This window comes from Macrobrachium rosenbergii, chromosome 7, assembly GCF_040412425.1.
Source record: "Macrobrachium rosenbergii isolate ZJJX-2024 chromosome 7, ASM4041242v1, whole genome shotgun sequence".
NCBI lineage: Eukaryota > Metazoa > Arthropoda > Malacostraca > Decapoda > Palaemonidae > Macrobrachium > Macrobrachium rosenbergii.
In genome coordinates this window covers 34605225-34632542 of record NC_089747.1, presented here as the reverse complement: position 1 = coordinate 34632542, position 27318 = coordinate 34605225, and the positions used below count along the sequence as shown (strand labels likewise).

The following is a 27318-nucleotide window of genomic DNA, read 5'->3' as shown; positions in this document are numbered from 1 at the left end:
GTTTTCTTATGATTCTCGACGGTAATATTTGGGATGACTTCGATGTCAAACACATACGGCGGAAGAAAATTTACATTCATGATTTTTCATAGAGCAATATTCACTAATTACTGATTTTATTTTATTTTTCATGACTAAATACATTTTTTATGATGAAAAATTATTTACTAATTTTAAAATATGACATTTTTATGATAAAATAACGTTTCACTTATACTTACCCGGTAGTTACATATAGCTGTCGTCTTTGACGTCACGGCAGTATTCAAATTTCGCGCTAGCGCTATCGTTACGAAAGGTGATCCCTCTACCCCCGCCCTCTGTCGGGGTATCGGGAACCGTCCCAAGAACACGTCATAAGTTTTTGCCCAACTGCCCAGGTGAGGGAGTGAGGAGGTTATGATAACCACGCCGGTAAGTATATGAAACGTTATTTTATCATAAAAATGTTGGCTTTCACTTATACAACTCTACCCGGTAGTTACATATAGCTGATTGGCAATTTGAGGAGGTGGGGCACTGGCAGCTAATAAATTTTGAATTACCCACTGGTGTCAAGTTAGACATAGGCCCTTACCTTTAAAGGTAGTTGACCAGTGGTTACTGCCTCTGTAGTCTGGGCTGGCCTTTATATTATGCCGAGAGGATATAAGGATCCGTGTCGGACACAATAAAAACAGTACCTGCCGAGAGAACATGGCTGCGTGACGGACAAGTCTACGCCCTAATCAGGGGGCAGTACAACGAACAACAAAACGAGGGATCACCTAACATTACCATAAAACCAATACCAAAGATTAAAAACTGGAAGATACTAACACATCATGTATCTCCAGGCAACCTTAAAAAACAACAACCCCACACCAAGGTGAAAATGTTAGTTAAGGAGCGGACTCCTTCACCTCCCAACACCGTGTCAGTCGCACACAAAGGGCCCCAGCGTACTGCACCCTTGAAAACAGTTTGCACGTCCACTAAATGCGATGCAAACACTGACTTGCATCTCCAAAGGTGGACTTAACCAAGTCTTCACAGATAGTTTCTGCTAGCGCTTGCAGTCGAAACCGCTCTAATCTCGCGGCGCTTACCTAAGAATACTCATCTCCTCGAAGTCAGCACACTGCTCATGAGCTTCTTTTATCAGGCTTCTCAAAAGAAAGAAAGGGCATTTTAGAGAGAGGCCTAGAAGGATCTCTAATCGAAAGCGGTGATCACTGGGACCTCTGGAGCTTCTTCGTTTCTCTGAACGTAGAACTTGAGAGCTCTCACAGGGCAGAGGTACCAGAATTCTTCGACCGACCAATTGGGAAAGGTCCTTAATCTCAAACTCTCTGCCAAGGTCTAGACGGGTCTGCTTCTGGCTAAGAAACCAGAGTAGACATACATAAATACTGCCTTCCCCTGCAGCCTACTTCTTTTGTCAATCGCACAGCTCACTTTTACTCTTCCTGGTCATAGCCAGAGCTACCAAAAATAGCCTTTCAGGAGATCCCTTCATGAGATGTTCGCCATCGGGTTCAAAGGACTGGAGACTGTGAACTATCTCAGCACCACGTCAAGATTCCACGCCACTGGTCTCTTCTGGTCTCTCTTGACGATTAAATGATCTAATCAGACTGAAAGGTCTTGACTCAAAGACACTTCAAGACCCCCTATGTCGAAAGATCTGCCAATATGGCTCTCTATACCCTTTAATGAAGTACAGTGCTTTTTCTCTCTGTGGAGGAACAAGAGAAAATCGCCATCTGGGCTATAGACGCTGAAGAAGAAGACATTTCTCTTCACACCAGGACCTAAAACAACCACTGGCTCGGTAAACATTGTCAGAGGATTTCTTCTTGGCTTCGTGATAGCTTCCAAGTCTCTTTGAAAAGCCTCTTTCTGATGAGTCTCCTGACAGTCTGCAGGCTACAAGATGAAGAGCGATAAGTTTTGGTGGAACCTCTGAAAGTGCGGCTGTCTGAGTAAACTTGGTCTCTCTGGCAGAAGTCTCGGGAAAGTCTGACAGTAGGTTTAGCGTCCGGAACCACTCCTGGGCGGCCAGAATGGAGCCACCAGAGTCATCCCCATGCTCCGATGGCTTGAGAACTTCGACACTGCCGCAGGATCTTGAACGGGAAAGGCATAAAGGTCCAGGTCCGACCAGTCCATGAACATTGCATCCACGAAACCGCTTTGCTGTCTGGAACTGAGAGCAGTAAAGGGGCAGCTGCCGCTTTGTCGCTGCAAAGAGATTCATGAGCGGACGCCCTATACCTTCCATAATGCAAACTCAGGGATGTAAAGTCCACTGGATAGACCCGGTTCTTTCTGGCTGAGAAGGTCCGCTTGCCACATTTCTCTCCCCATCGAATCTCGTTACTAGTCTGGTCCTGCTTCTCTCCAAATAAAATCCAGCTCTCGAGGCCCTGGGGAGGGGACCACGAGGAGTGCCCCTGCTTCAATGTGGCGCGATGGTCGTTGTCCGCCTGACCAAGACGATTTGCCTTTCCACTTCTTTTTGAAAGGCCAACAGGGCCATGAACCGCTTTAGTTCCTTTCGATTGATATGCCAGCTTTCTCTTCTCGCCACTGGGTCCGGAACTTTTGTCCCTAAAGTCGCCCTCCCCAGCCCTTGTCTGAGGCGCCGAAACAGTTAGGTCTGGGTTCGAAGCTGAAGAGGAAGTCCTTGTGACAGCCTTCCTTCTGACTCTCCACCAACGAGTACTCCTTTATCTTTCCAATGTATCGTGAAGTGAGTCCGGGAATTGCTTCCTGGGCTACTTCTCTTGCAGGTAAAACTGCAGTGGTCTCAGGTTCATGCCTCAGTTTTACAAACTTCCACTGAAGTTGGTTCACGGCTCATCCATTCTGTCACAAGAACAAATCTTCCTCTGCAGAAAGTTGTCGATCTTCTGCAGGGTATGAGGCTATCCTGGCTGACAGAAAATTAAGTCTGAGAGTCCAGACTCACCCCAAATAGACGATCTGTTGACTGGGAGTAAGGCAAGACTTCTTCTTGTTGATACGAGGCTCAGGAGACTTCGTTAATTGAAGAGTCTTTGATAGTCCTCCCAACAGTTTCCTCACAGCTTTGAGCAGCCAATCGCCGAGTATGGAAACTCGAATCTCTTCCAGATGAAGATGTTCATTACTGACAACAGGACCTTTGTGAAAACTTACGGGCCAGTTTTAAAGATCCAAGCAGGAACGGAACTGATACACCTGTCCTCGAAGACGAACCTCAGGGAACTTCTCGAATCTGGGTGTATCGATCGAAATAATGCCTGGAGGTCTATCGAAACCATCAACTCCCTGGATGTAAGACACCAAGACCGACTGGAGCTGTTCTCATGGAGAATTTTGTCTTCTTGAACGAAGATATTCAACGACTCACGTCCAGGACGGAACTCATCCCCCCAAAGCTTTCGTAACCAGAACAGACGATTGTAGAACCGGAGAGGTGCATGAAGCAGTTCTATCGCCTTCCAGCATGGCTCTGACTTCGGTCGGCGGGGCGCCTAGTTTCTCGCTGGGAGTTGTGCGAGCACGCCTGTAAAGAAAGTGGAGCTCCACTAAAGGAGGTTTGGAAAGGAAGGGATGGCATATCCTTCCTTTAAAACTTGGATTGTCCAAGGGTCTGCCGGTATCCCGTTACCTTAAGGAACCTTGAGTCTGTTCTACAGCTGAATGGAGTATGCGGTTCTATTTCTTCTCTGGGGCCGCCGAGGTTCTAGGTGGCTTTGCCTTTCCTCTGGCCTCAAGCAAAACACGCCTAGAGGATCTTCCTATACTGTCCAAACGAGAAAGCTGGGACGAAACACCGCGCACTGAAGCGGTAGAAAGTACAGGTCTTTTCGCTGGCAGACTGCACAAAAGATCCTGGTTACCTCTGCCAACGCTGGGAAATATAGCAACCAACCTTATGAAACAGATGTGCCTTGTTCAAAGGGAGAAACAAGAGAGCCACTTCTGTTAGAAGAAACACCTTTTGCTAAGAAGGAGCACCAAAGTTGCCTCTTTTTGAGAACCCCTGTCGTAAATAAAGAGGCCAGTTCTACTGCACCGTCGCAGATGCCCCTATCAATGCAGTCCACTACTCCTACCACATCATCCAAGAGTTCGAAGGAAGATTAAAATCCTTAATCTTCCTGGCTAAGGCCGCAATTGCCCAGTCCAGAAGCCTACTGGTCAAGAGTCCGGAACACGCTCTGAAACTTGATCCAGTTCGAGGACGAAGAAACTTCTTTCAGAATTAAGTGTGGTCCTCCTACTGGCGAATCCATGAGACTGGAGAAGTCCCCAGCGAGGCAGCCACCCAGGGAAAACATTTCCCACCTCGCATTCAACTCCGTTACGGAAGGAATCAACAGAGGAGAAGACAGAAGACGCTCTTTCCACTTCTCTTCTGCCAGCCAAGCATCCATTCTAAGGCCTTCGAGACGACAGACAAGTTTGGTGGTAAAGTCCGAATAGTAAACAGAAGCCTTGTCCTCTTGTACTAAATCTGAGACGGAGGAGCTGCAGGCGAGAACGAATCAGGGAAGTTCTCAATAAAGAACTTCAAGAGCTCTTAAGAAGAGAGTTGCGAGACTTCTCCTCCACTGCTCCTCTAAGCCAGAGAGGAGTTCGTCAGAAATCAGATAAAGTCCAGCTGGACACCGTCTTCAATCCAAGTCTCCTGAACTGGAAACTTGAGCAGTACGAGCTGGGGCTGGGGCTCAGATATATTCTTTTGCTGTGTCACCAAAGAGTTTGGAGCCTGTTGGAGGAGCCATCGGAGGCGCCAAAGGAGGCAGAAAGATACAGCAACTAATGTATGCTAAAGGAGGAGCTGGCCGGTACCACAACGCCAATGCGCAGTTACGCGCTTACCGGATGGTGAGTGTCGAGGCGCTGGTATCACAGGAGGCGAATCAGCACAGCAGCTGAAGGTGGCGCCAACGAGGCGCAAGTGGAGGTGCTACCGGGGCAACAGAAAGAGGAGTTGAGGTGGGCGCCGCTGGCATCGTAGGAGGAACCAAAGAAGAAACTTGACTTTTAGACAAAAGTTGTAAAATCGAGTCCAAACGGGCGTTGATTCCGTCAATCACAAGCTGTTGAGGTCCATCGAACGCTGGAGCAGGGCGCCACAGGAATAGGAGTCACAGGAGTCGCTACAAAGGAGACCTCTCAGATGCACCGCTCATAGGGAGTGCCCAGCCAAAACGTAATGACGAGTCCATTTAAGAAAGCCTTCCGGGTTCTGCCCAAAAGCTACAGGAAGGGTAGGATCCTCCAGAAGGAGCCTCTTCGTAAATCTCAATGGTGAAAAGCAGACGAGACCCCTTCAAAGGTCTAGAAGGCCGCGGTAAACGCCAAACCTCTAGGCGGGAGGAACTCCAACCGATCCACTGACACTAACTGCTCCTTCACCTTTCGTGCGGTGAGGGGCCAGCAGCCTGGGAAGCGCAACAGGACTGCTTGAGGGGGCACCGCCCGGGAGCAGGTCCCACTCACCTCCTCGGGCATGCCTTCTCCTGGAACCTGAGAGATACCTGACAGGGCCTAGACCTGGGAGCGTGAATGGGCCGAGAATACCGCGGTCTACTAATCACAGTAAATTGTCCCCCATTTCTGCATGGAAGACATAAACGCAGTCATGGACTGGACACCCAGTATCAGGATTGGGAGAAACGGTGTCCGGGGCAGGTAAAACTACAGGAACTACAGGGGAGCAGGGTGTTAATAGGTTTGGCTAAAAACTCTTGACTACCTTCCTGACCTCGGTTGACCTGTGGCATTAGCCTTCCTAATCCTATCTCTTTCTAGCTTCTTCATGTAATTTCCCTCAGCACTCCAGTCAGACAAAGCTAGTTCACACTGTTACAAGTCAAATCAGTGAAACATTTGCCCTCTGCATGAAAAAAGCACAAAGTGTGCGGATCTAAACTAGCGCTTAACAAGCCTGGCTTGCAGCCTTTGCTGCAAAAACCGATACTCACCAGGAACCAGAATCAGACATACAGTCTAATCATTAACGCTCAAGCAATAACTAGCGCCAGCAAAACAACAAAACCGAGTACTTCACCAAAAAAAGGAACTAGAAGTTCGAATTAAGAGAATACACAGCAGCAGAACCGTATTACCGGTTCGCACGGCAAAAACTAATGATTTGTTCTTGGGATTTGGCCCCCGATACCCGATAGAGGGCGGCAGAGGGATCACCTGTGAACGACGCTTAAATGCCGGAATTTGAATACTGCCGTACGCCAAAGACTACAGCTATATGTAACCACCGTAAGTTGTATAAGTGAAAATTAATATTAAGTAGCCTAACCATAGCAAAGTATCGATAAAAGTTAAATTAAAATCCTGTGAAATCATAAAACTGCTTACCGATGTAATCACTTCATTCAACCTCTCTCTCTCTCTCTCTCTCTCTCTGTTCTCGAGTAATTCATGAATAATTTCACTTCTGATATTTAAGTAAGGCCAACCGCCCATATCTTTCTCTGTATTGCATATATCCTTCAAAAAATATCGATTACTGTAAATAAACATGAAAATATAAAATCCCATCATCGCTTGTGTGACAGTTTTTTTTTTATTGCTTTGATGTAGGCTTATGACGATACCTGCTCGGGGGATTAGAAGTAGCCAATAACAGAGCTCGTAGCAACCCCTTCTCTCCATGACGATACGCTACTGGCTGGCAGGACTGACAGTAGCCAATAACAACTTGTAACAACCCCCTCTTCCCCTTCCCACCCTCCTTGACGACATGCTATTGGCAGGAAGGGTGGGATTTTAACCAATCACAAAGCTTGTACCTCACGGGCTTTGCATACACTATAAAGAGGGTGCGTAGTATTTTTTTTCTCTCTCTCTCTCTCTCCAACGTGAGAGAGAGAATGACTGCATAAGATTTTTCTAACAAATCTGTGGGAGATGACAACTAACTACGTTTGTATGATATATGACTTACCTAATAATAAGTGCTAATTTTCAAATATTAATAAGATTAAATAATAATAATACGGTAATATACTGAAATTACAACATTTATGCATTTTCAAAGGGAGAATGAGAAATGGATAGATATATTATAAATCGATACTAAGTTCAGCCCTTCACTCTCACAGGAAAAGATACTGCCAATTTGAGTCTCTTTACCTATGCACACTGCGTGTGTGTGTGTGTGTGTTCATGGTGCTTTAAAAGCGCTTAGTAAAAGTAGTAGTAGCCTACATCTTTGGAAGACAAAGAAAAAAACAATTTTTTGTTGTCAGTCGCAGTAAAGAGAAATGGATTAACATTCCTCAAGAGATTAAAGAGATAAACCCCCTCTCTCTCTCGTGCCAGCACAAGAATGGCTGAATGTAAGTCGTAGTGGTAATTCATTCTCTCTCTCTCTCTCTCTCTGGCTGGAAAAGGGTACTAGTGTTTAAGATGACTTTGAAAAGATATTAATAATAAAATTTCAAAGATTAATACAGTACTGTAGTAACAGGATGATAATTTAAGCTATATTTGATGTAGGATGATACTTAAAGTAAAAATGGGAGAGCAATGTAGTTCTGTGAAATTCAAGTCTTTTTCTGGTAGATAAGTGGTGAGGCAGTCTCTCTCTCTCTCTCTCTCTCTCTCTGGCTTCAAAACAGTAGAATGGTAAAATTTTGGAGGGTTTTTCATGAAAGACTCAATAAAAATGCAGGTTATGTCATTTTCAAGATATCTATAGGATACTCAAAGGATTAAAAGTAAGGTTTTCTTACAATTTTCGATGATTTTTCCGGTTTACGACAATTTTCGGCTTACAACACGTCGTCAGAACGGAACCCCCGTCGTAAACCGGGGACTGCCTGTGTATATATATACAGTATATATATATATATAAATTGCTGATTTCCGCTTATCAGCGCCAATACATAACTAACAGAGACACCACTAAATGAAAATTGGGTCTTTTCGGTGCCGATAAGCCCCAAAAATCGCCGAGTTTCAGTTGTCATCACACCCTCAGAATGGAACCCCAGCAGATAACCTGGGACTGCCTGTGTGTATATATATATGTTATGCATAATGTGGATAATTGCCTAATGTGAACATTAGGCAGAAAAATTGCCTAATCTCCATATTAGTCAATTTGTTTGCATAATGTTGACAATGGGCAAATTACTTGCTTAATATCCACTTTATGCATGATTTTCAGATTAGGCGAGGGTATTTTGCCTAATGTGAATTGAATGACGAACCACTGTAACTGGAGTGTTGTTCAAAACTTTGGATCTGTCATTGAGTTGTTGTGGACAGGGTAAACGAGGAGCAAGGCAGAACTAACCTGGATCTCGTGCCGGTGAGTGAGTGGTGGCACACAGCTGGACTTGTGGTGACTGAGCTTACTGCCGGACTTTCACATTTGGTGATATTACTGGGCTGTATCCAAGTATAAATTATATAAAGACTTTTTCTCTATATTTCTTTATCTTTTCTGTTTCAGTTTATGCACTATGGATCAAGCTGCCTTTGAACTTAAGCTGCGTCAAATACTGGAAGGCAAGGCTGAGAATGCTGTCATCCAGCCCACCATCCAGCGTGATCAGCGGATACAGGATTTGTTAAGAATTAATTCTTATGGAGCCCAATCTACATTTGACTATAACCTCAAGAAACGTTATGAAGTCCTGCGTGTTGGCAATGCTGACCGACTAATTCGCAGGAGAAAAGATCCAAATGAACATGAATTCAAGTTTGTTGCATCTCTAGAAGAATTGTTTGGTATTGTTAAAACAGCCCATCAAGCTATTGGCCATGGAGGTGGTAAAAAAACAATTGCAGAAGTGAAAAAGAAATGGTCAAACATCACACAAGAAGTATGCTACCTCTACATTTCATTCTGTGAGCACTGCCATCAAGAGAAAGCCAGAAAAATTCCAAAGGGTTTGGTAGTAAAACTGGTACACAGTCATGATATCCATTCACGATGCCAGATAGATCTTATAAATTTTCAAACATTACCTGATGGAGACTTCAAGTACATCATGACATGTAAATCATTTCAGCAAATTTTGTGTGTTGTGTCTACTTACATCAAAAAGAGCAGAAGAGGTCGCAGCGAATCTTCTACATCTATTTCTGACATTTGGAGCACCTGCTATTTTACAGTCCGACAATGGATGGGAGTTTGTCAATGCCATCATCGCCAAGCTTTCAGGGCTATGGCCAGAGCTGAAGCTGGTGACTGGACGTCCACGTCATCCTCAAAGACAAGGCGCTGTTGAACGTCTAAATGGGGTGATCCAGGACAAACTGACCATTTGGATGAGGGAAGACAACAGCAGAAGGTGGTCAGTTGGTCTCAAGTTTGTTCAGTGGCAAGTTTATATCAGCCATCATGAAACAACTGGCCACAGCCCATTCAAAGTTACATTTGGACATGATCCGCAGGTTGGATTAGGATCATCTATCCTGCCAAGTACAGCTCTTTGTAATATATTTACCGAGGAAGATCTTGAGTCATTTCTGGAAGCAGAGACAGGGGCAGAGGCAGAGGCAGAAGCAGAGACAGGGGCAGAGGCAGAAGCAGAGACAGGGGCAGAGACAGAAGCAGAGACAGAGGCAGAAGCAGAGACAGGGGCAGAAGCAGAGACAGGGACAGGGGCAGAGGCAGAGGCAGGTGCAGAGGCAGAAGCAGAGACAGGGACAGGGGCAGAGGCAGAAGCAGAGACAGGGGCAGAGGCAGAAGCAGAGACAGAGGCAGAAGCAGAGACAGGGGCAGAAGCAGAGACAGGGACAGGGGCAGAGGCAGAGGCAGGTGCAGAGGCAGAAGCAGAGACAGGGACAGGGGCAGAGACAGAAGCAGAGACAGGGGCAGAGGCAGAAGCAGAGACAGGGGCAGAGGCAGAAGCAGAGACAGGGGCAGAGGCAGAAGCAGAGACAGGGGCAGAAACAGTAGCTACAAATTTCCAAAAGATCCATGTTTCAGCTAATCTAGGACAATCTAAGACAGCAACATGGATGACAAGACACAGCAAACAACTGCTTAAGCCATTATCCATTAGTCAGTGTGCTACGCTGAGGGTCCCGGATGTCGATCGTGGTCCAACAGATTCTAAAAATCTGTTAGTGGTAGTCTGGCCACCACTCTGGAATGATCAGAAAAACATGACTGTCTGGCTGTGTCTTCTTCTTCTAGCTGGCCTTCAGGTAAACCTGGAGTACTCTCATACCTGGCTGTGTCTTCCTGCAATCTGCCCAGTCTGACAAACATTTCCATGGAAGCCAGCGTCCCCAATAAACTCATACATTGTTGAACCGAACAAGATGATACGGTTAGAAAACTCCCAAACTGTTTGAAAGCAGCTAGACGTCCTCTTAGGGGACAGAAAAACTGAAAAAGCCCGAGAGTTCAGTATCATACCAAGATAGAATATTTCTTGAGAAGGGCTCAACTGGGACTTCTGGAGATTTATAAGAAAGCTTAGCTCTTGGGCCAGAAGAAGAATCTTGTGTGTGTCCGCCATGCACTTGTCCTTCAATGGGGATTGGAGAAGCCAGTTGTGTTTCTAATCTAAGTAAAGACTGAAGTTGATTCCCACTAAGTGGAGCTATTTCCATAGCAGAGCCAGGACTCAGGTGAACACTTTGAGGGGCTGCTGAAAGACCAAAGCAAAGAGTCCAAAACTGGTAAATATTGTCTTGGAAGACAAACCTTAGATACTTTCTGGAACTTGGATGAATGGGGATATGAAAGTAAGCATCTTGCATATCTAAGGTTACTATCCACTCATCCTGGTAAATGGATGCAAGGACTGAGTGGCTTGTCTCCATTTTGAACTTTGTCTTCAAGACAAAGTGATTGAGGGTGCTTGCACTGAGGACTGGTCTCCAAGCCCCAATTGCCTTTGGTATCACAACGAGACGATTGTAAACATCCCTCCGAGCTGGTGTCCTGAGGCTCTTCTGTGGCCCTTTTGTGTATGGGGTAGGAGACTTCCTCCCACAGGGCTGAATGTCTCTCAGACCCAACTGAGTAAGCTGTGAATGTGATGGGAGAGGTGTCTATGGGGGGGAGGGGGTGTGTTTCTGGGTGACTCTCCTCCACCAAGAAAAAATGGAGACAGGGGTCATCCTGAAGCACGAGCTTTCGTAAGCAAGAACATAATCTGGGCCAACTGTTGTTTTTATAAGAAACAGAGTAATTTATCATAATATAACTTATAACATAAGTAGAAGGACCAAAAAAGGTGATGGGTGCCTGAGTGGGTGCTGCTGGGCACTCAGGAGCGGGTGCCGGGCGCCGCCAGGCATTCAGGAGCAGACGCCAGGCGCTCATGAGCGGGCACTGGGCGTTCACGATCAGGCACCAGGTGCTTGGGAGCAGGCGTTGGGCACTTGGGAGCGGGCACTGATGGCCAGGGGCAGGAATAGAAGGGTTCAAGGAGAAACTACAAGATGGTCTGAGACTGCTCAGAGTCTGCTTATACCGACTGAAAGACAGTGTTTGGAAGCCAGCCATGGTCTTTAGAAGGGCGCTCAAGGGGCCAGGAAGAGTCCACATAACGTTTATGGCATTTCTTGTCCACCCCATAGTTATAATAGGCAACTACCTGTGGGCAAACACCATCAGCCTCCTTTGGAATTTGGTGTGTCTTCTCCCAGGTTTGGGGACCAGGATATGGTGATTCCTTCACTTGCACTCCTTGGACAAGCCTTTCCAGTGGCTGTCTGCCAACACCTGGGGGTGGCTGAGGGGGCAACTACCCGCGGGCAAACCCCCTCGGCCTGCCTTGGACTTTTGGTATGTCTTCTCCCAGGTTTTGGGGAGCAGGACAGGGACCTCTGTCTAGGAGAACTGATGGGACAGGTAGCCCCTCCTCCACTTGCTCTGCACTATCACTTTGCACTTTCTCTGCAAACACTTTCTTTATAACCATTTTATGAGTCTTCAAATCAGCAACAGTACTTACTACTACATTGAGCTTTTTATCAAATCTAGACTTGAGATTGGCGATGGCATTAGGATCGACAGCATGGGAGGAGAAGGTTTTCTAGTAGGAGGGCAAGCACAGTAGTAATAGGAGTAGAAGGGAGAGTAACAGAGCTAACCTCTAAACTAGCTTTTGGTGTAGACTACTCTCTAAAGTTATAAGAGCATTTTCCAGCTTTAGAAGCTGCTTTCCTCTTTCTATCAAGCTGCTGATGTTGGGGGAAGTCTTTTAAGTCATACTTGCTTTTTACAGCATATGGTTGCTCTCCTCTCTCTTTACATGTTTATGAACGTTACATTCTTGCCCCATATACTGTATTTAGAACAGATCGTATGAGGAACGTAACAAGCTTTACTAAGTCTCGACTTGCAGCCTAACTCGGTACAGTAGCGGATACTAGAATTCCGAAACGATTCTAATAATTCACTGAAAACTAGCTACAACTGCAAAAAATAAACTGCCTAAGCACTGTCTAGCATAAGCGCAACCAAAACAATTGTACTTCACCAAACATGAATGAATTATAGGTAATCCAAAAAAAGCTGCTGTAAATGGCGCATTGTTTACATAACGACCAGCAGAAACAAATTGGATAATGGCTGCCAAGTTGTTCCTACTTCCCCCGGTGATCGGGGGGTCACCTACATGTAAACAAATGAAGCGCTACTGCTAAATTAAAAAAAGTTGCCGAGCAAGGTAGATACATTAGCTGTGTAATTACTTTGTAAGTCACTTATATGAAAAGCTATTTCACTTTATTGTCGCCAGCATACCTGTTCATTATACCGAAAGACTTCTAAAACAAAGGTTGTCAAAACAAATGGGGTATTTATTTATTAAAACTTCACCAGGATCTCTAACAAAACCTAGCACAGCATTTTACATTACTAATCTCCAAGGCATTATGATTACAGTATCCTCTATTTAAACAGCTTTAAGGGATAAAATAAATCCATGGAAATTATTTTTTTTTTACACTGTACTTTCTCAATTATGTAGAGTAAAAGAAAATGAAGCCAGAGACCACTCAAGTGCTGAGCACAAGATAACATAAGGATTATATTCTACCTGTATCTGGATCCTGGTTAAAAGTTATATATGTAGTAATTTTCATGGGTAGACAAATTAAAAGAAACAAAAGTTTTACAATAAATGACCAAGCTTTCAAGCTCCAAATGTTCACACAGGCTTCTAAAATTATCTGCATATAAAACAGATATAAATATAATAGCTCAAGATTACCAATCGATTTCTAATATTTATAAAGCATATCATTTCAGAAATTATATTTCATTAAAATTTTACAATACCACTTCTAGATAATAGGAAATATTTACTAGAACAAGCTAATATACAGTATTTACAAATAAACAAAAATAACCAAATTAAAGTTCCACATGTTGAAAGAAAAAATATATAATTATTTCAAGTTTTTAATAAGTTATTATTCACCTACCAGAATAATTCCTACAATAAAGACATGTCACACCATTTACAGCTATCAACATCCAAAATTATCAATGTACATAAACTTCCACACTTATTTCTATTCTAAAATCACTATATCCCAAAAATATACATATATGATTTAAAGGCATTTACACAAGCAATAAAAGCATACCAAAAAATGCAAACTAAAAATGGAAATCCTTGTTCCTCAGATAACAGAAAGGGTGCAGTTCTACAATAACATTTTTACAAAAAGCTCTCTCCAGGAGGAAAAGAACTTCTCTTCATATAGGTATGTGCTAATTTGTACTATGAATACCACAGATCTAAACTATCAACTGGATACTATATATCTATTTGATCCCAGATTAAAAGTAATCCTCCCAAATGCTTTAAAATTTTACCTGCCTTCAATGGTTTTATTGAATTTTCACTGAATAGTTGCTTTGGTGTTTTGCTTTTAAAACTGAATAACTATCAAATACGCGTTCTGTTTATAATTAATATCTCTGGTGAGACAAGGACATAAGTTGGTTGGCTTCTGTCAAAACACTGGTCGATTTTGTGCCAAAACTGGCTTTTTTTTTTTTTTTTTTTTACTTTTCTGCTATTTATGTCAGCAGGGTAGCAAAAGTACTGAATCCTATAACTTTAATAACACTCTTATAAGTCTCACCATCAAATATAAAGATATTCTGAAAATTTCTTACTCTTAGCTCTACTTCAAGGTAACCAATGGCAACAAAGCTGTGTCATCATTTTGAGCAAAAGACAAAAGAACACTTGAGCAAACAACTTATGGTAGGAGAAAGATAAAAGATGAATAGAGCAAACGAAAAGGGGTCTTATCACAAAATGAAAGACTTCCATCTTGAAAGATAAACAGGTTATAAGAAGCAAGAACTGCAGAAGAAGAGCAATCCTTGTTTGGAGGAAAGATTGAAGAAACAGTCAAAAGAAGTGATCAAATCACAGACAGTTATTAGAGATGTAAAATATTAGCTACTGTATTATTGTCAATAATGGAAAAGTCAAGCAAGTTACCAAACTGTGGACAACTGACTACTGTACTACTAATTATTATTATTATTATTATTATTATTATTATTATTATTATTATTATTATTATTATGGAATTGATTTTATACAAGGTCTCAATTCTTCTCACTATGCTCTCTTCTTCATGGCTGATATCTGCTAAGAGCTGGCTGATGTACATAATCTGGATAAGGATACAGGCAATAATTCCGAATGTGGTCACGTTTTATTCTGGTACACGCGGGTGGAAATTGAACTTGGCATGGTAGATCCGTAGAGTTTCAGGCTGTCAGCATGCAGTAACTAAAATCTTGACGTTGTCCTTGAGTGGTAGAGAATCTTCAAGATAAGGTGGGTTCGTTCTGGTTAGAATGGGTTCACCAGTCAGTATATATATAGAGTCCCATTATTGGGAAGGGAGCTGAATTTTGACTGGCTGTCAGGGGATTATTGCCCCTGAGTGAAACCATCTCCCAGACGCTGATGGTTGCACCTGTCACCACGAGCAGACGTTGGAGACAGGGAGGGTCGCTCAGAGCAGATGGAGGCATCTCATGATTGGTCTGCTTGCTCAGCTCAGGAGCACTGGCAGGCAGCATTCTACGTGCCACTGTTGGGAAGAGAAAAGTTTCCTTTGTGGTATTAGGGCTAGGCCTTCCCTTTCCAACGTGTAGAGTCTCCAGGAGACGAAGGTGGTGATGGTCCGTTGCATTAACTATAATTCCAATTTTGGGAATTACATATATTGTGAGAGAGGTGCAAAATAATGAGCAGGAAGACACATACTGCTGGTTTATTGATGAAGCGACCTGCTTATAAAGCAGCATGCGGACGTCTGCGTATAACGCAGAGACCGTGGGTACAAAAATTTACAGGTGACCTGAGGTCAAACTATTTCTCTACAAAAAACAGGACAGGTACATACAGAAAACATAATGATTAACAATGACTGGTTAGACATAAAAATACTCTGTTACATATACATGGTGCAAGGTCAAATGAACAGATAATAAATATACAATTCATAATAATGATAATAATATTGTGTCCGTCCGACCCTATGTCGCACGTGAAGGCACCGCAGAAAACGGGATGTTCATTACAGAGAACATGTTGAGCGGGGACTTTACAATCTTCCCTCCCCCCCAAGACATACTGTAGGTAAGTCTGATCAAAGCAGGTATCTGCTGGGGCGGCGGAGGGGGCCTCACTTTCTCGATGGCAGCTGGAGGGGGGTGGTTGTCTTCTTCAGCGCCCTTTGGAGTGGCGTGTTGGGGTGCCCTCCTGTCTGGTCCCGGGGTTTTCCGGGGGCGCCCACGATGTTTTCCTGCGGATGGGACGGGCCGGGGGGTTGCTATCTCCTGCGGGGGGCTTTGGGAATTGCCCCCGATGTCTTCCTCTAGGAATGTGGGCTTGAGGTGGTCTATCAATACCCAGTCTTCCTTCCCGTGGACGGCTACCCAGAATGCCTTTCTGTTCCTCTCAAGCACGAGGAAAGGTCCTCTGTAGGGCCTGGTTAAAGGTGGCCATACGGTGTCATCCCTGACGAAGACATGGGTGGCAGAGGACAGACCGGGAGGCATGAAGGGGGACGTCCTGTCAGTGTATGTCCGCTGGCAGGGGGCGAACTTCCCAACCCTGTCGCGGAGCCTCTGCGTTGTTAAGTCATCCCTGTCCTCTGCGATGAGTTTCCCTGGGACTACCAGGGTCTCCCCGTAGACTTTTTCTGATGTGGATGGGTCACCATTGGCTCTGGGGGCGGTCCTTAACCCGAGGAGGACCCAGGGCAGCTGGTACTTCCAACTCTCGGGAGTGCAACGAGCCATGAGGGATGCCTTCAGAGACCTGTGAAACCTCTCCACCATTCCATTGGCTGCAGGGTTGTAGGCGGTGGTCCCCAGCAGGCGTGCCAGGGTGGTCCACAGCTCGGACAGGAAAGCGGGACCCGTCTGTAGTTATATGTCCAGGACACCGAACCGGCTGATCCAGCTGGAGAGGAGGGCCTCTGCACACGCACTGTAGGTGGCTTCTTCCATGGGCGTAGCTTCGGGCCACCTGGTGGAGCGGTCGACGATTGTTAGAAGGTATCTTGCTCCTCCTGGTGGGGGAAGAGGACCCACTACGTCGACGTGGATGTGCCCGAAACATCTCCTCGGCTGGGGAAAATTGCCCACCCCAGACTCAGTGTGCCACCCTACTTTGCTGGCCTGACACTGCATGCACTGCCTTGCCCAGGCCGTCGCGTCCTTACAGGTGCCATGCCAGACAAACTTCTCCGTCAGTAGCCTGGCCGTCGTCCTTCCGGAGGGATGGGATGACATCGAAGACCAGCCGACAACGGGAGGCAGGTACCAGTGGGCGGGGGCAGCCAGTTCTCATGTCACTCAGCAGTGTTGACCCTCCAGGGCCGAGGGGCACGTCCTTCCACTTCAGCGACGTGACGGCTGTGCGGTAAGCTGGGGTCTTTGGGTTGGCAGCTTGTTCGTGGGCTAGGTCCTCGTAGTCGATCCTGAGCTGAACTGCGTCGATTTCGATCCTCTAGAGGGCGTTGGCTACTGGGTTCTTCTTGCTGGGGAGGTACTTGATGGTGCAGGTGAACTCCACGATGGCCACGAGGTGTCGCAGCTGCCTAAAGGACCATGCGTCCCCCAGCTTCGTGAAGGTGTGGACCAGCAGCTGGTGGTCTGTCCAAATCGTGAAGGGCGTACCCTCCAGGAGGAACTTGAAGTGGTGTACCGCCTGGTACACTACAAAGAGTTCCCTGTCGAAGGTGCTGTAGCAGGACTCGGTGGGGTTGAGTTTCCTGCTGAAGAAGGTGATGGGCTGAGGGGGTTCCGTTGATGACTTGTTCCAGGACGGCCCTGCAGGCGACATTGCTGGCATCCGTCGTCGGCTGGAGGGGAGTGCTGGGTTCCTAGTGGGCCAAAGCTGTTGCCTTGGTAGGGGGGCCTTCATTAGGGAGAAGGCCTTCTACTGGTCGGGGCCCCACTCTAAGGTCTTTGGATGACCCTTGAGGACCTCCGTCGGGGGGCCATGGTGTGTGCGATCCCTGGGATGAATCTCCTGTAGTACAGTAGTTGACCATTCCGAGGAATTCTTGTACGGCCCTGATGGAGGTAGGGGTGGGGAACCTGACGACGGCCTCCTCAACGTTCAATGACACTGGGCGGACGCCTCCTGGGGATATCTCATGGCCTAGGAATTCCACCTTCTCGACACTGAAGGTGCACTTGTCGAACCTGACGACGAGACCACTCTTCTGCAGCGCTGCAGGACCTTCCGGATGTGCCGTAGGTGTTCCTTGTGGGATCTGGAAAAAATTAGGATATCATCGACGTAGCAGACGCAGAAGTCCAGGTCCCCCAGGAGAAGGCGAAGACGTAGGACCCGAAAGGTGTGACGATGGCGGTTTTGTGGATGTCTTCTGGAGCTACTGGTACCTGAAAATATGATTTTAAGAGATCTAATTTTGAGAATATTTTGGCCCCATGGAAGGAGGCCGTTAGGTCCTGCATGTTTGGTAGAGGGTAGTGGTCGGGTTCTGTAGCAAGGTTGAGCCGCCTGTAGTCGCCGCAGGGCCTCCAGGTGCCGTCCGCTTTTTGCACCATGTGAAGGGGGGAGGCCCACGGGCTGGGAGCCTTCTTGCATATGCCCATCCGTTCCATCTCGGTAAAGGCCTTGGCCTCCTGAAGGCACTGTGGGGGAAGCCTCCGGAACTTCCCGTGCATCAGGGGACCTTTGTCTTGACGTGATGATATATCCCGTGTTTGGTGGGAGCCCTGGGCACTTGACGAAGCTTGGGTTTGAAGACTTCCGGGAATTCCTTCAGGAGGGAGCTGTATTGGTGGGGCGTGACGGAACAGATTGTGGGCTCTCTGGGGCGTGACAGAGAACAGGGATTGGCAGGACTCGGTGTCCAGCTTGCGCTTGCGGCTGACGTCGACTGCCAGTCCGAAGTGGGTGAGAAAGTCCGCACCCAGGAGCAGGGTCCTAACGTCTGCAACGATGAAGTTCCACCTGTACCTCCGGCCAAGGATGGAGAACGACAGGAGCCTGGTGCCATAGGAGAGGATGGGAGACCTGTTGGCGGCCATCAGGGAGGCAGCTGGGTCCGGCGGACGTCTGCAGTCCTCTCTGGAAGGCAGGAACACTGACCACATGGCCCCGGTGTCGATCAACATCATCCTGCCACAGATGGTTTTGCGGACGTAGAAGCCTACTGGTGCGGGGCCCCCTGGGTGTTTCAGATGCTGCTGCCATGGCAGCCTATGAGGGTGGCCACTGCCTCCCCCATTTTTTGGAGGGGAGAAAATGCACGGGGCTTCGCAATTCCTGGCAGCTTTCCCAAACCTCTGGTGGTAATAGCAAAGCCTCGGCCTCTCCCTCTTCTGCTGGTGAGGTGGCCTCCTCTTATTGACGACGCTGATGTCCTCCCTGGTGGGGTCCTCCAGCTGGAGGCAGTTGATGGAGTGTGCGGGTGTGGACGCCCGTTTTGCCACCTTCATTGAGTCTGTCAGCTGCTGCGCCACCCTGATCAGGTCCTCGACCGGCAGGGTGTATGCCTCCGTGATCTGCCCAAGGACCTCTGGTAGTAGCTGCCGCTGGAAGATCTCCTCAACAGGCTGATCTCTTTGCGCCTGCCACTGCTGCCAGTCTCAGGGAGGAGGAGAAGGAGGTCCTGGAGGGCATGCCACGTTTCCAAGAGGTTTGTGTCCTGCCGGGGGTTGAGGGCGAGGTCGAGGGCACGGGCGGCGCTCTTGGGGACCGGCAGGGAGCAGGTCTCGACGAGAGTGGCTTTTAACTCATGGAAGATGGCAGGGCTCGACGTTGTCATTAACCACAGGGTGATCTTCTGGCATGTCTCCTCCGGGAGGGCGTTGATGGTGATGTCCGCCATCAATACCTCGTCAGTCAGGCCTGCCAACCTGAATTGCCCCTCAACTCTGTAGAGCCAGGACGCTGCATTTTGATGGGTGAATGGCAGCAGCCTTATGCTGAGGGCCGCCCTTGGTTGGTCTGTCGGGAGGGGGGGGAGGGGGTCATCGCGCGGGGAGCAGGCACTGGCATGGAGGAGCGCACGGGAGGGAGTTGCGCAAGGGAGACTTATGCCTCCAAGTATGTGGTTGGGGATGTCTGTGTCCATGCTGATTCGGCGCTCTCACTTGGAGTGTGACGGAACACTCGCGTCAATACAGACTTGGGAGCGTGCCGTGTGGGTCCGCTGATGACGCCGATGATTTGCTGATGAGGGTCGGTAACACCCGAACGCTTTGTTAGAGCACCATAGTTAGTCCGTTAGGGGCGTGGGTTGATTCATCGAGCCATGACTAAGTCTCCGTTTGGGTCCGTTAATGGCTCTGGGAACCCCTCCGGGGGTCACCACTGTGAGAGAGGTGTGAAATAATGAGCAGGAAGACAAGTACTGCTGGTTTATTGATGAAGCGACCTGCTTATAAAGCGGCGTGTGGACGTCTGCGTATAAGCAGAGACTGCAGGTACAAAAATTTACAGATGACCTGAGGTCAACTATTTCTCTACAAAAAACAGGACAGGTACATTCAGAAAACATAATGATTAACAATGACTGGTTAGACATAAAAATACTGTTACATATACATGGTGCAAGGTCAAATGAACAGATAATAAATATAAAATTCATAATAATGATAATAATATTGTGTCCGTCCGACCCTAGGTCGCACGTGAAGGCACCGCAGAAAACGGGATGTTCATTACAGAGAACACGTTGAGCGGGGACTTTACAATATCACTTCGTGTTATTTTCACTGTATATTATGGTCGTTCTTAGTGTGATTACGAATGGCGCCTTCCTGAACATGGCAGGAGATCCTCTACGAAAATCTCATCATGGTCATACTGATGTAAGCACCGAGGCATTCTCGGACTGGGCATCAGTACTGGTAAACCACACTGGTTCTCTTGAGGGTCCTGCACTGAGGGGGCTGGGTTGTTCTTCATAATCAGGCTAATAGTCTTTTTACTTTTATAGTTAATCACTAATTTGATCTTTTTCTCTGGACCTGCAAGGCAGAGGTTCCCTTCTATGATGCTGCGAATGGCGCTCTCGTCCTCTTTATAATTCAAGTGAAACACTCTTCAAGGACTGCAGGGCAAGGTTCCTGCTGGTACCATTTATCAATGGTCCTATGGATGCATTTAGTGACTTCCTGGTTGGAAAGCCCATTGTTAATTAAGACAGGAAACAAGTTCTAATATGGTGTGTGTGTGCCTTCCCAAGTGGAGTAGTGTCAGAGAGCTCTTCTGATGAAGGCACTGATTGCAGTGTGTTGGTATCTCTCTGGACACTCATTCTCCCCGTTTAGGTACATGACCAGGTTTGTGGGTTTCGTACAGACTTGTGTGATGCAGCACTCCTGCTGCTGCCCTATGAGGATGTTGAGGAAGTGGTCATGGAAAGCTTGCTGCATGTGTTCTACTTCTTCCTCAATGCTAGCACTAACGAAAGTGTCATCAATATACAGGACAATATTATTACCATAATTATTGACAAAAACTGTTTCAGTGGCATTAAACTTATACAGTCTTTACACTTTGTCATATTATATTCTCACCAGCAGGTAGACAATACAATAAATTTACTTTGGACATGGATTTATTGTATTGTCTACCTGCTGGTGAGAATATAATATGACAAAGTGTAAAGACTGTATAAGTTTAATTAAATTTACTTTGGACATGGAAGTTCTTCTTTGGAGGGATGGTAGAGCTTTCGACTGGCACGCTGTTGGCCCAGCGTTCGACTCTCCGAGCCGCCAATAAAGAATTAGAGGAATTTATTTCTGGTAACAGAAATTCATTTCTCGTCATAATGTGGTTCGGATTCCACAATAAGTTGTAGGTCCCATTGCTAAGTAACCAAGTTGGTTCTTAGCCACGTAAAAATAAGTCTAATCCTTCGGGCCAGCCCTAGGAGAACTGTTAACCAGCTCAGTGGTCTGGTTAAACTAAGATATACTTAACTTTTTTTTAACTTTGGACATGGAAAGATACATTGCTTTTGTTGTTTCTGTGTTAATCTTACATTTTGATGAACACAGAGGTGTGCATCTACGAGGAGAATGAATATACAGGTACTATATACTTGTATACAGCAAGGGAGCCAATTTAAGGTTAGTGAAGTCTAGATAGGTCAAATAGTCATTAGTCAGTTGTGATGCTGGATGTGTCTGCTGTAGATCTTGCACCCTACGACACTAGGACCTCTTTGGTTGTGTCGCTCAGGGAAATAAGGTGATTTCTACCGGTGTGATTGGGGCAATGGTTTATTGTGGAGTGGCGGTGGTTATTTGTCTTATATATCTCTCTCTCTCTTGTTTCGTTTGGCAACAATTGGTTATTTACATTTCTCTCCCTCTCTCTTGTTGGTGCTTGGCATTGGCCAATTTTCTAAGTTTCTTCTTATGTTGTTTGCTGGTATGACTGTACATCTGTACATTTTCTCTCTCTCTCTTGTTCAGCACTAACTGATTTTGTTTCTCTGTATGATAGTGGGGAGAAATTCAATTTCATTCTCTGCCCTCATTGGAGCCCAACAAGGGAGGGAAGTGTCATGCCACACTGAGTAGATACCCCTAGAGGCCACTACCTGGTTATACACCTGATCCCCAGCACTTCAGGCATCATCAGTCTGTTGAGACCAGACCCAGTACTGGGGACCAGGTTTGACATAAGACTTTTCCCTCACTCGGAAGCATCAGGTACAAAGATTCTACAGGTGAGGAGGAATGCCATCCAACCTCATCCTCCATCAGATTAGAAGAGATGCCACAGCCATCATCCATTGACATTTCAAGGTCATCAACTTTTGGTCCATCCTGCCGGGGGAAATAGGGAAAGGCTGAAAATAGTAGAAGCTTTAAAAGAGGACCAAACTTAGTCTGGGTGCTCAGAACTGGCCTTAGTAGCATGGCTGCACCTGCCAGAGTAGAAAACTACTCCACTACCATCGCCCACCTCTTCCTCGCACCTCCTAAGCCCCACCACCACATCAAGGTGTCGAGCCATTGGTGGGGAGCTTTGGAAGAGGAAGGGGAGGAGGTGACAGCATTCGATGAAGGCGATGATGATGACTTCCTTCTCCTCTTCTTCCCAAGCACAGCTGAGGTCAGTACAGATGACAGGGAGCTGAGGAAGACCTCCTCCAAGGACAAAACCAAAGACAGCACCTGGGGACACATTATCAATGGCACATGTAGGATAACCAGAGTGGTGGGGTCAGTCCTAAAACCAGTGGAGACCGTAACTGCCAAAGTCGTCAGTGTCATGGTTGAAGCAGTCACAGAATGACCCTTCAATGCCTTCAAGTGGTCACTGAGGGAAGAAACAATAAGCTCACCTTTGATGCCCAGGGAGGGCCACAGCTCCCTGAGCCCCCTCAAACTCCAAAAGGCGTGAAACAAGGTCAGGTTAGAAGAGAGCTCTTCCCTATGCCCATAATAAAGAACATCCTCCAGAGAACAGCTCCTCTTCAGAGCAGAGAGAGGCTCCAGGGGAGTAACTGGGACGGACGTCTTCCCCTCCTCAGCAGCTCTCTACCAAACAAACAATAGGGAGTTGGTGAAAGGGAAACTAATCTCTTGGGAGTAGTAACAGTGGGAGGAAGTTCAGCAGGTGGAAGGAAAGTGCTCGAGAACTTTTGGTGTCACTGACAGAGTACTGTAATCCAATGACACTGGGGAGACCTTTGTCTCTCTCCTCTTCTTACTGGCAAATTTCACCAGCTGTTCAGACGGCTAGGTAAGGCACTTCGAACATGGAATATTCTGACTGCACTCATGCTTCCTGTATGAGGAGCAGAGAGTATGAGGATCTACCTCTATTGAGAGGAACCCATTACTGTGTAAGGCCTGTCCTTCCCTGGACAGCACCATAACCTAAGGTTTCCTCTCCAAGGTTGGTGGCTTAATTGATTCAGGGGTCTGCAGCACAATAAAAACAATCGTCTGAAAGTTGAACAGCTGTTCCACCTTGCATTCACAAACTCAATCCCTATGTAAAGAACGAAGGTTTTGTATTTGTATAGGAACAAATATCTTTCAAAATTGTCGTACTTTTTTTAAAGACTTTTTCATAAAGTGCAATATGCCAAACAAGTAATTATGATAAAAAAATTAAAATCTTGTGTCCAAAATGAGTGGCAGGATTTCAGATAACCTGGTCATATTTTAAATACTGTACATGTAAAGAATGTGGTATCTATTAAGGTAAGACAATTTCATAAGTATGATCCAAAGAGAAGCTCTCCCCAGGAAGATAAGGTAAAGAAATGCCTAAACCTTGACCTAACATAAGCAAAATGTACCTTTCATCAATTTAGTGCTTGGAAAGAGTTCTGGATAAAAGGAGTACAATTTCTCTACATATATTTTGGGAGAGAAGGGTAAACTGAACCTTCTGCAGAAGTCCACAGCAATTTCTTTGGCAGTACGGCCCATTTCCCCCATCAGTTCTTCCCAGGTCATAGAATGACCATGTGGTGAAAGGATTTGGTTATGACAATATAAATACATATCCATGTTGTCTGTAACAATAAAAGATGAAAAGATTACTACACTGAGGTGCTGACTGCTTTTTCAAAAATTCTATGGGAAAATCTGTCATTTTTTTCTAGGTAGATTATGACGTAAACTGCATTACACATGGAACAATAGATAATCAAGTATAAAAACACCCTATCTCAAAAAGGATCCTTAAAGAAACAAGGTAGAGTACTTACAAACAAAGCTTAGGAAAACTACCTAAATAACTAAGCAACATCTTTTATGGGCATATAGGCCAGAGTTTTTTGCTCCATACAAATGTGAACAATATTAAAGGTTTCAAGCTGGGGGGTGGGGGGGCCCACCACCCCTTGACCCTCCAGCTGCATTCCTTTCTGCCTTTTACTATATATTCCTGAACTCACCAAATGTCTGTCTTGCATGCACCCCACATACAACATTTAATATGCAATCATTTACTTTGATCAGTTGTTAAAATTTTATTTATAATGGAATATTTGTCCTGTTTGGGTCTTCTTTAATAGCTGTATAAGTCTTACAGTGGATGCATATGCAACAATTATCTTATGATTTTTCAATTTTCCTACTGATGATGTAATTCTGTATTAAATAATCTCAATTCCTGACAATCACATTGCCATTTTGGGTCATCAGAAACTGAGACGGTTGACTCTCCAATTTATTTAAACTTGTCTTGCTCCAATTTTCACCCATCCACACCAGTCTTGGGAGTCTAGATTTGTGATTTGGTGGCCTCACAGTATTTTTTGTATATTCTACACTGGTCATAAAGAATAAAAAGATGCTCAGAACTGAGTTGAATACTGAGTACCTGAAAACAATATGTACATGAACTCCACTCAGCCAAGAAAGCATTCATATCCAACAACAGACTGAATGATGTAATCACGACACCAGCTTACACATTTCTCAGTGAAATGAACAAGAATATAAAAAATTCCTCTAACAAGGAAATATGTACTGTACAGAATTATATTCAAGGAATGATTACTTATCATTCTGTCCTTACTGGAATTCCACACTACCCAAACATTATCTCATCCACCCAACACTTACTTCACAATAAAATATGGTCAAATAAGACTGGGGAAAAAGTTTTTAATGACTACAATAACTCCAATTCTACTTCAGCGAGAAACTAAAATGTATATTCTTAATCTTTTCTTGATGGATGAAGGCACGACTCTTACCTATGGGGAGCAGCCTTACACGGGACACGATGCTGCTTCTTTCTTTGCTCAAAATCATCAATAACGGCATTGTTAATGGAACCCAAGGAGAGATAGGATATTCACACCAAAATATCTAGAATGCTTAACAATACTACATGGACTACAGAAGTCCCAAGATTTATATAAGTAATAAGGTACACTGCATCACGAGTATAATCACAAAAAGCCTTAAGCCATGTACTGAGAGGATATCAATAAATTCAAAACTGTCAGCAGTAACATGTATGACTCTCATATTCATGACAACCCACTCTGAACCAGATATATTACAGCCAATAACCCTTAAATTATTCTTGTACAACAGAAATGACAAAGTACCATACCTATATTCTATTCTATTCTAATAAAATCCATTATATACTCAAGGATTACTAAAGAAATTATCACAATTCTATACAAGTAGCTAGTTTATACATTTACTGCAATACATGAAGCTATGTATAAATCAAATTTGTATTTTTCCTAATATATATAGTTGACCCCTGCCCATTCACGGTTCAGGATTTGCGGTTTCACCTATTCGCAGTTTTTCTGTGGAACTTGTCTCCAAGTTATTTGAGGAAGATTCAGTAATTCACAGATCTTTTAGTTGAGCAATATTCACTAATTACGGTGTTTTCATGTTATTTTCGAGACTAAATATATTTTTTATGATAAAAAATTATTTACTAATTTTCAAATAATATTAATGCAAACACAGCAAAATATCAATAAATCTTTTTTTTTAATGCATATTCAAATATATGTATTCTTAGAGAGAGAGAGAGAGAGAGAGAGAGAGAGAGAGAGAGAGAGAGAGAAGAGAGAATTATGAAAGCCTGGGGCAAGAAACTGGTTTGTAAGCTTTGCCCTGGTAATAAACTGGTTTTCTCTCCCATCTGTATTGAAATACCAAAATGATACTGAAATATTGAAATGATATTAAAGTGATATTGAAATATTAAAATATTACTGTAAAGTGCTTTAGGATGACAGTTTAAGGTATATATGTCAACATAATATCAGTTCACCTCTCTCTCTCTCTCTCTCTTTCAGTACTTTATATATTCTTTAATGAAATATGAATTACTGTACCATTAATATAAAAACTCCAGGAAGTTCACAAAGCCATCATCGAATGAGGCATGCAATATGTACCAGTTACAATCTTTTTATTGCTTTGACTTAGGCTCCACGTCGACAAGTTATTGTCCGAAGGAGTTGGAAATAGCCAACCACAAAGCCTGTAGCTTGGATGCTTTGTGTTTACTAGTCAGGAGGGTGAGTTGTATTTTTATCTCTCTCCCTCTCCCTCACTGAGATGAGAGAGAGAGAGAGAGAGAGAGAGAGAGAGAGAGAGAGAGAGAGAGAGAGAGAGAGAGAGAGAGAGAGAGAATTTTTTTATGCATATGTAACATGTATGTTTTTGTATAGTTTTACAGATAAATGTGATGTTACTTTGTCATTCATTTTTTCATATTTTTCATGCTATAATTACAAATTTTTGCATTTAAATAACTAGGAAAATATGGTTAAATATAGTAAATTACATAAGATTTTAGCATAATTTCATGTGATTCCCAGTCTTTTTCTGGTAGATAATTGGGAGAGGGGTGTAGTCCTACTGGCAATCATTTTGACATATTGACGTCGGCCAAACGTCTCTATTTCTCGCCCTCTCTCTCTCTCTCTCTCAATGAAATATGAATTAATTGACGTCGGCCAAACGTCTCTATTTCTCCCTCTCTCTCTCTCTCTCTCAATGAAATATGAATTACTGTATCATAAAACAAAATACAACACAAACTGTATGAGAGAAAATGGCTGTGCCTGAATATAGGGGTAACTTGATTAGTTTTCACACGTAGCTGTAAGTCATATATTCTTAAGGGCAATATTGTAAGATGACTCTGAAATTATATTAAAGTCTTTTAGGACGATAGATTAAGGTATATTTGGTGTTTGAACTATTAAAACTGGTAGTTATAAGCATTTGTAGAGGGGGGGGGGTCTTTGGTGTCTGAACTATTAAAATAGGCAGTCATCAGTGTTTTTAGAGGGGGTGTCAAGTATTCGCGGATTTTAGCTATTCACAGGTGGTTGTGG

At 44.8% G+C, this 27318-nt stretch overlaps 1 protein-coding gene across 3 annotated transcripts in view; it reads right to left on the bottom strand.

Moving 5' to 3' along the window:
- LOC136840295 (pseudouridine-5'-phosphatase-like) overlaps window positions 1-27318 on the bottom strand; it is a 232969-nt gene that overhangs the window by 89359 nt on the left and 116292 nt on the right. Inside the window, exon 2 of one of the 3 annotated variants that reach the window (XM_067106980.1) lies at window positions 23782-24000. The exons of the other annotated variants lie outside the window; for them this stretch is intronic. Within the exon in view, the coding sequence (XP_066963081.1) occupies window positions 23782-24000 (219 nt within the window). The remainder of the gene's footprint in view (window positions 1-23781; window positions 24001-27318) is intronic. 3 annotated transcript variants of the gene reach the window in all.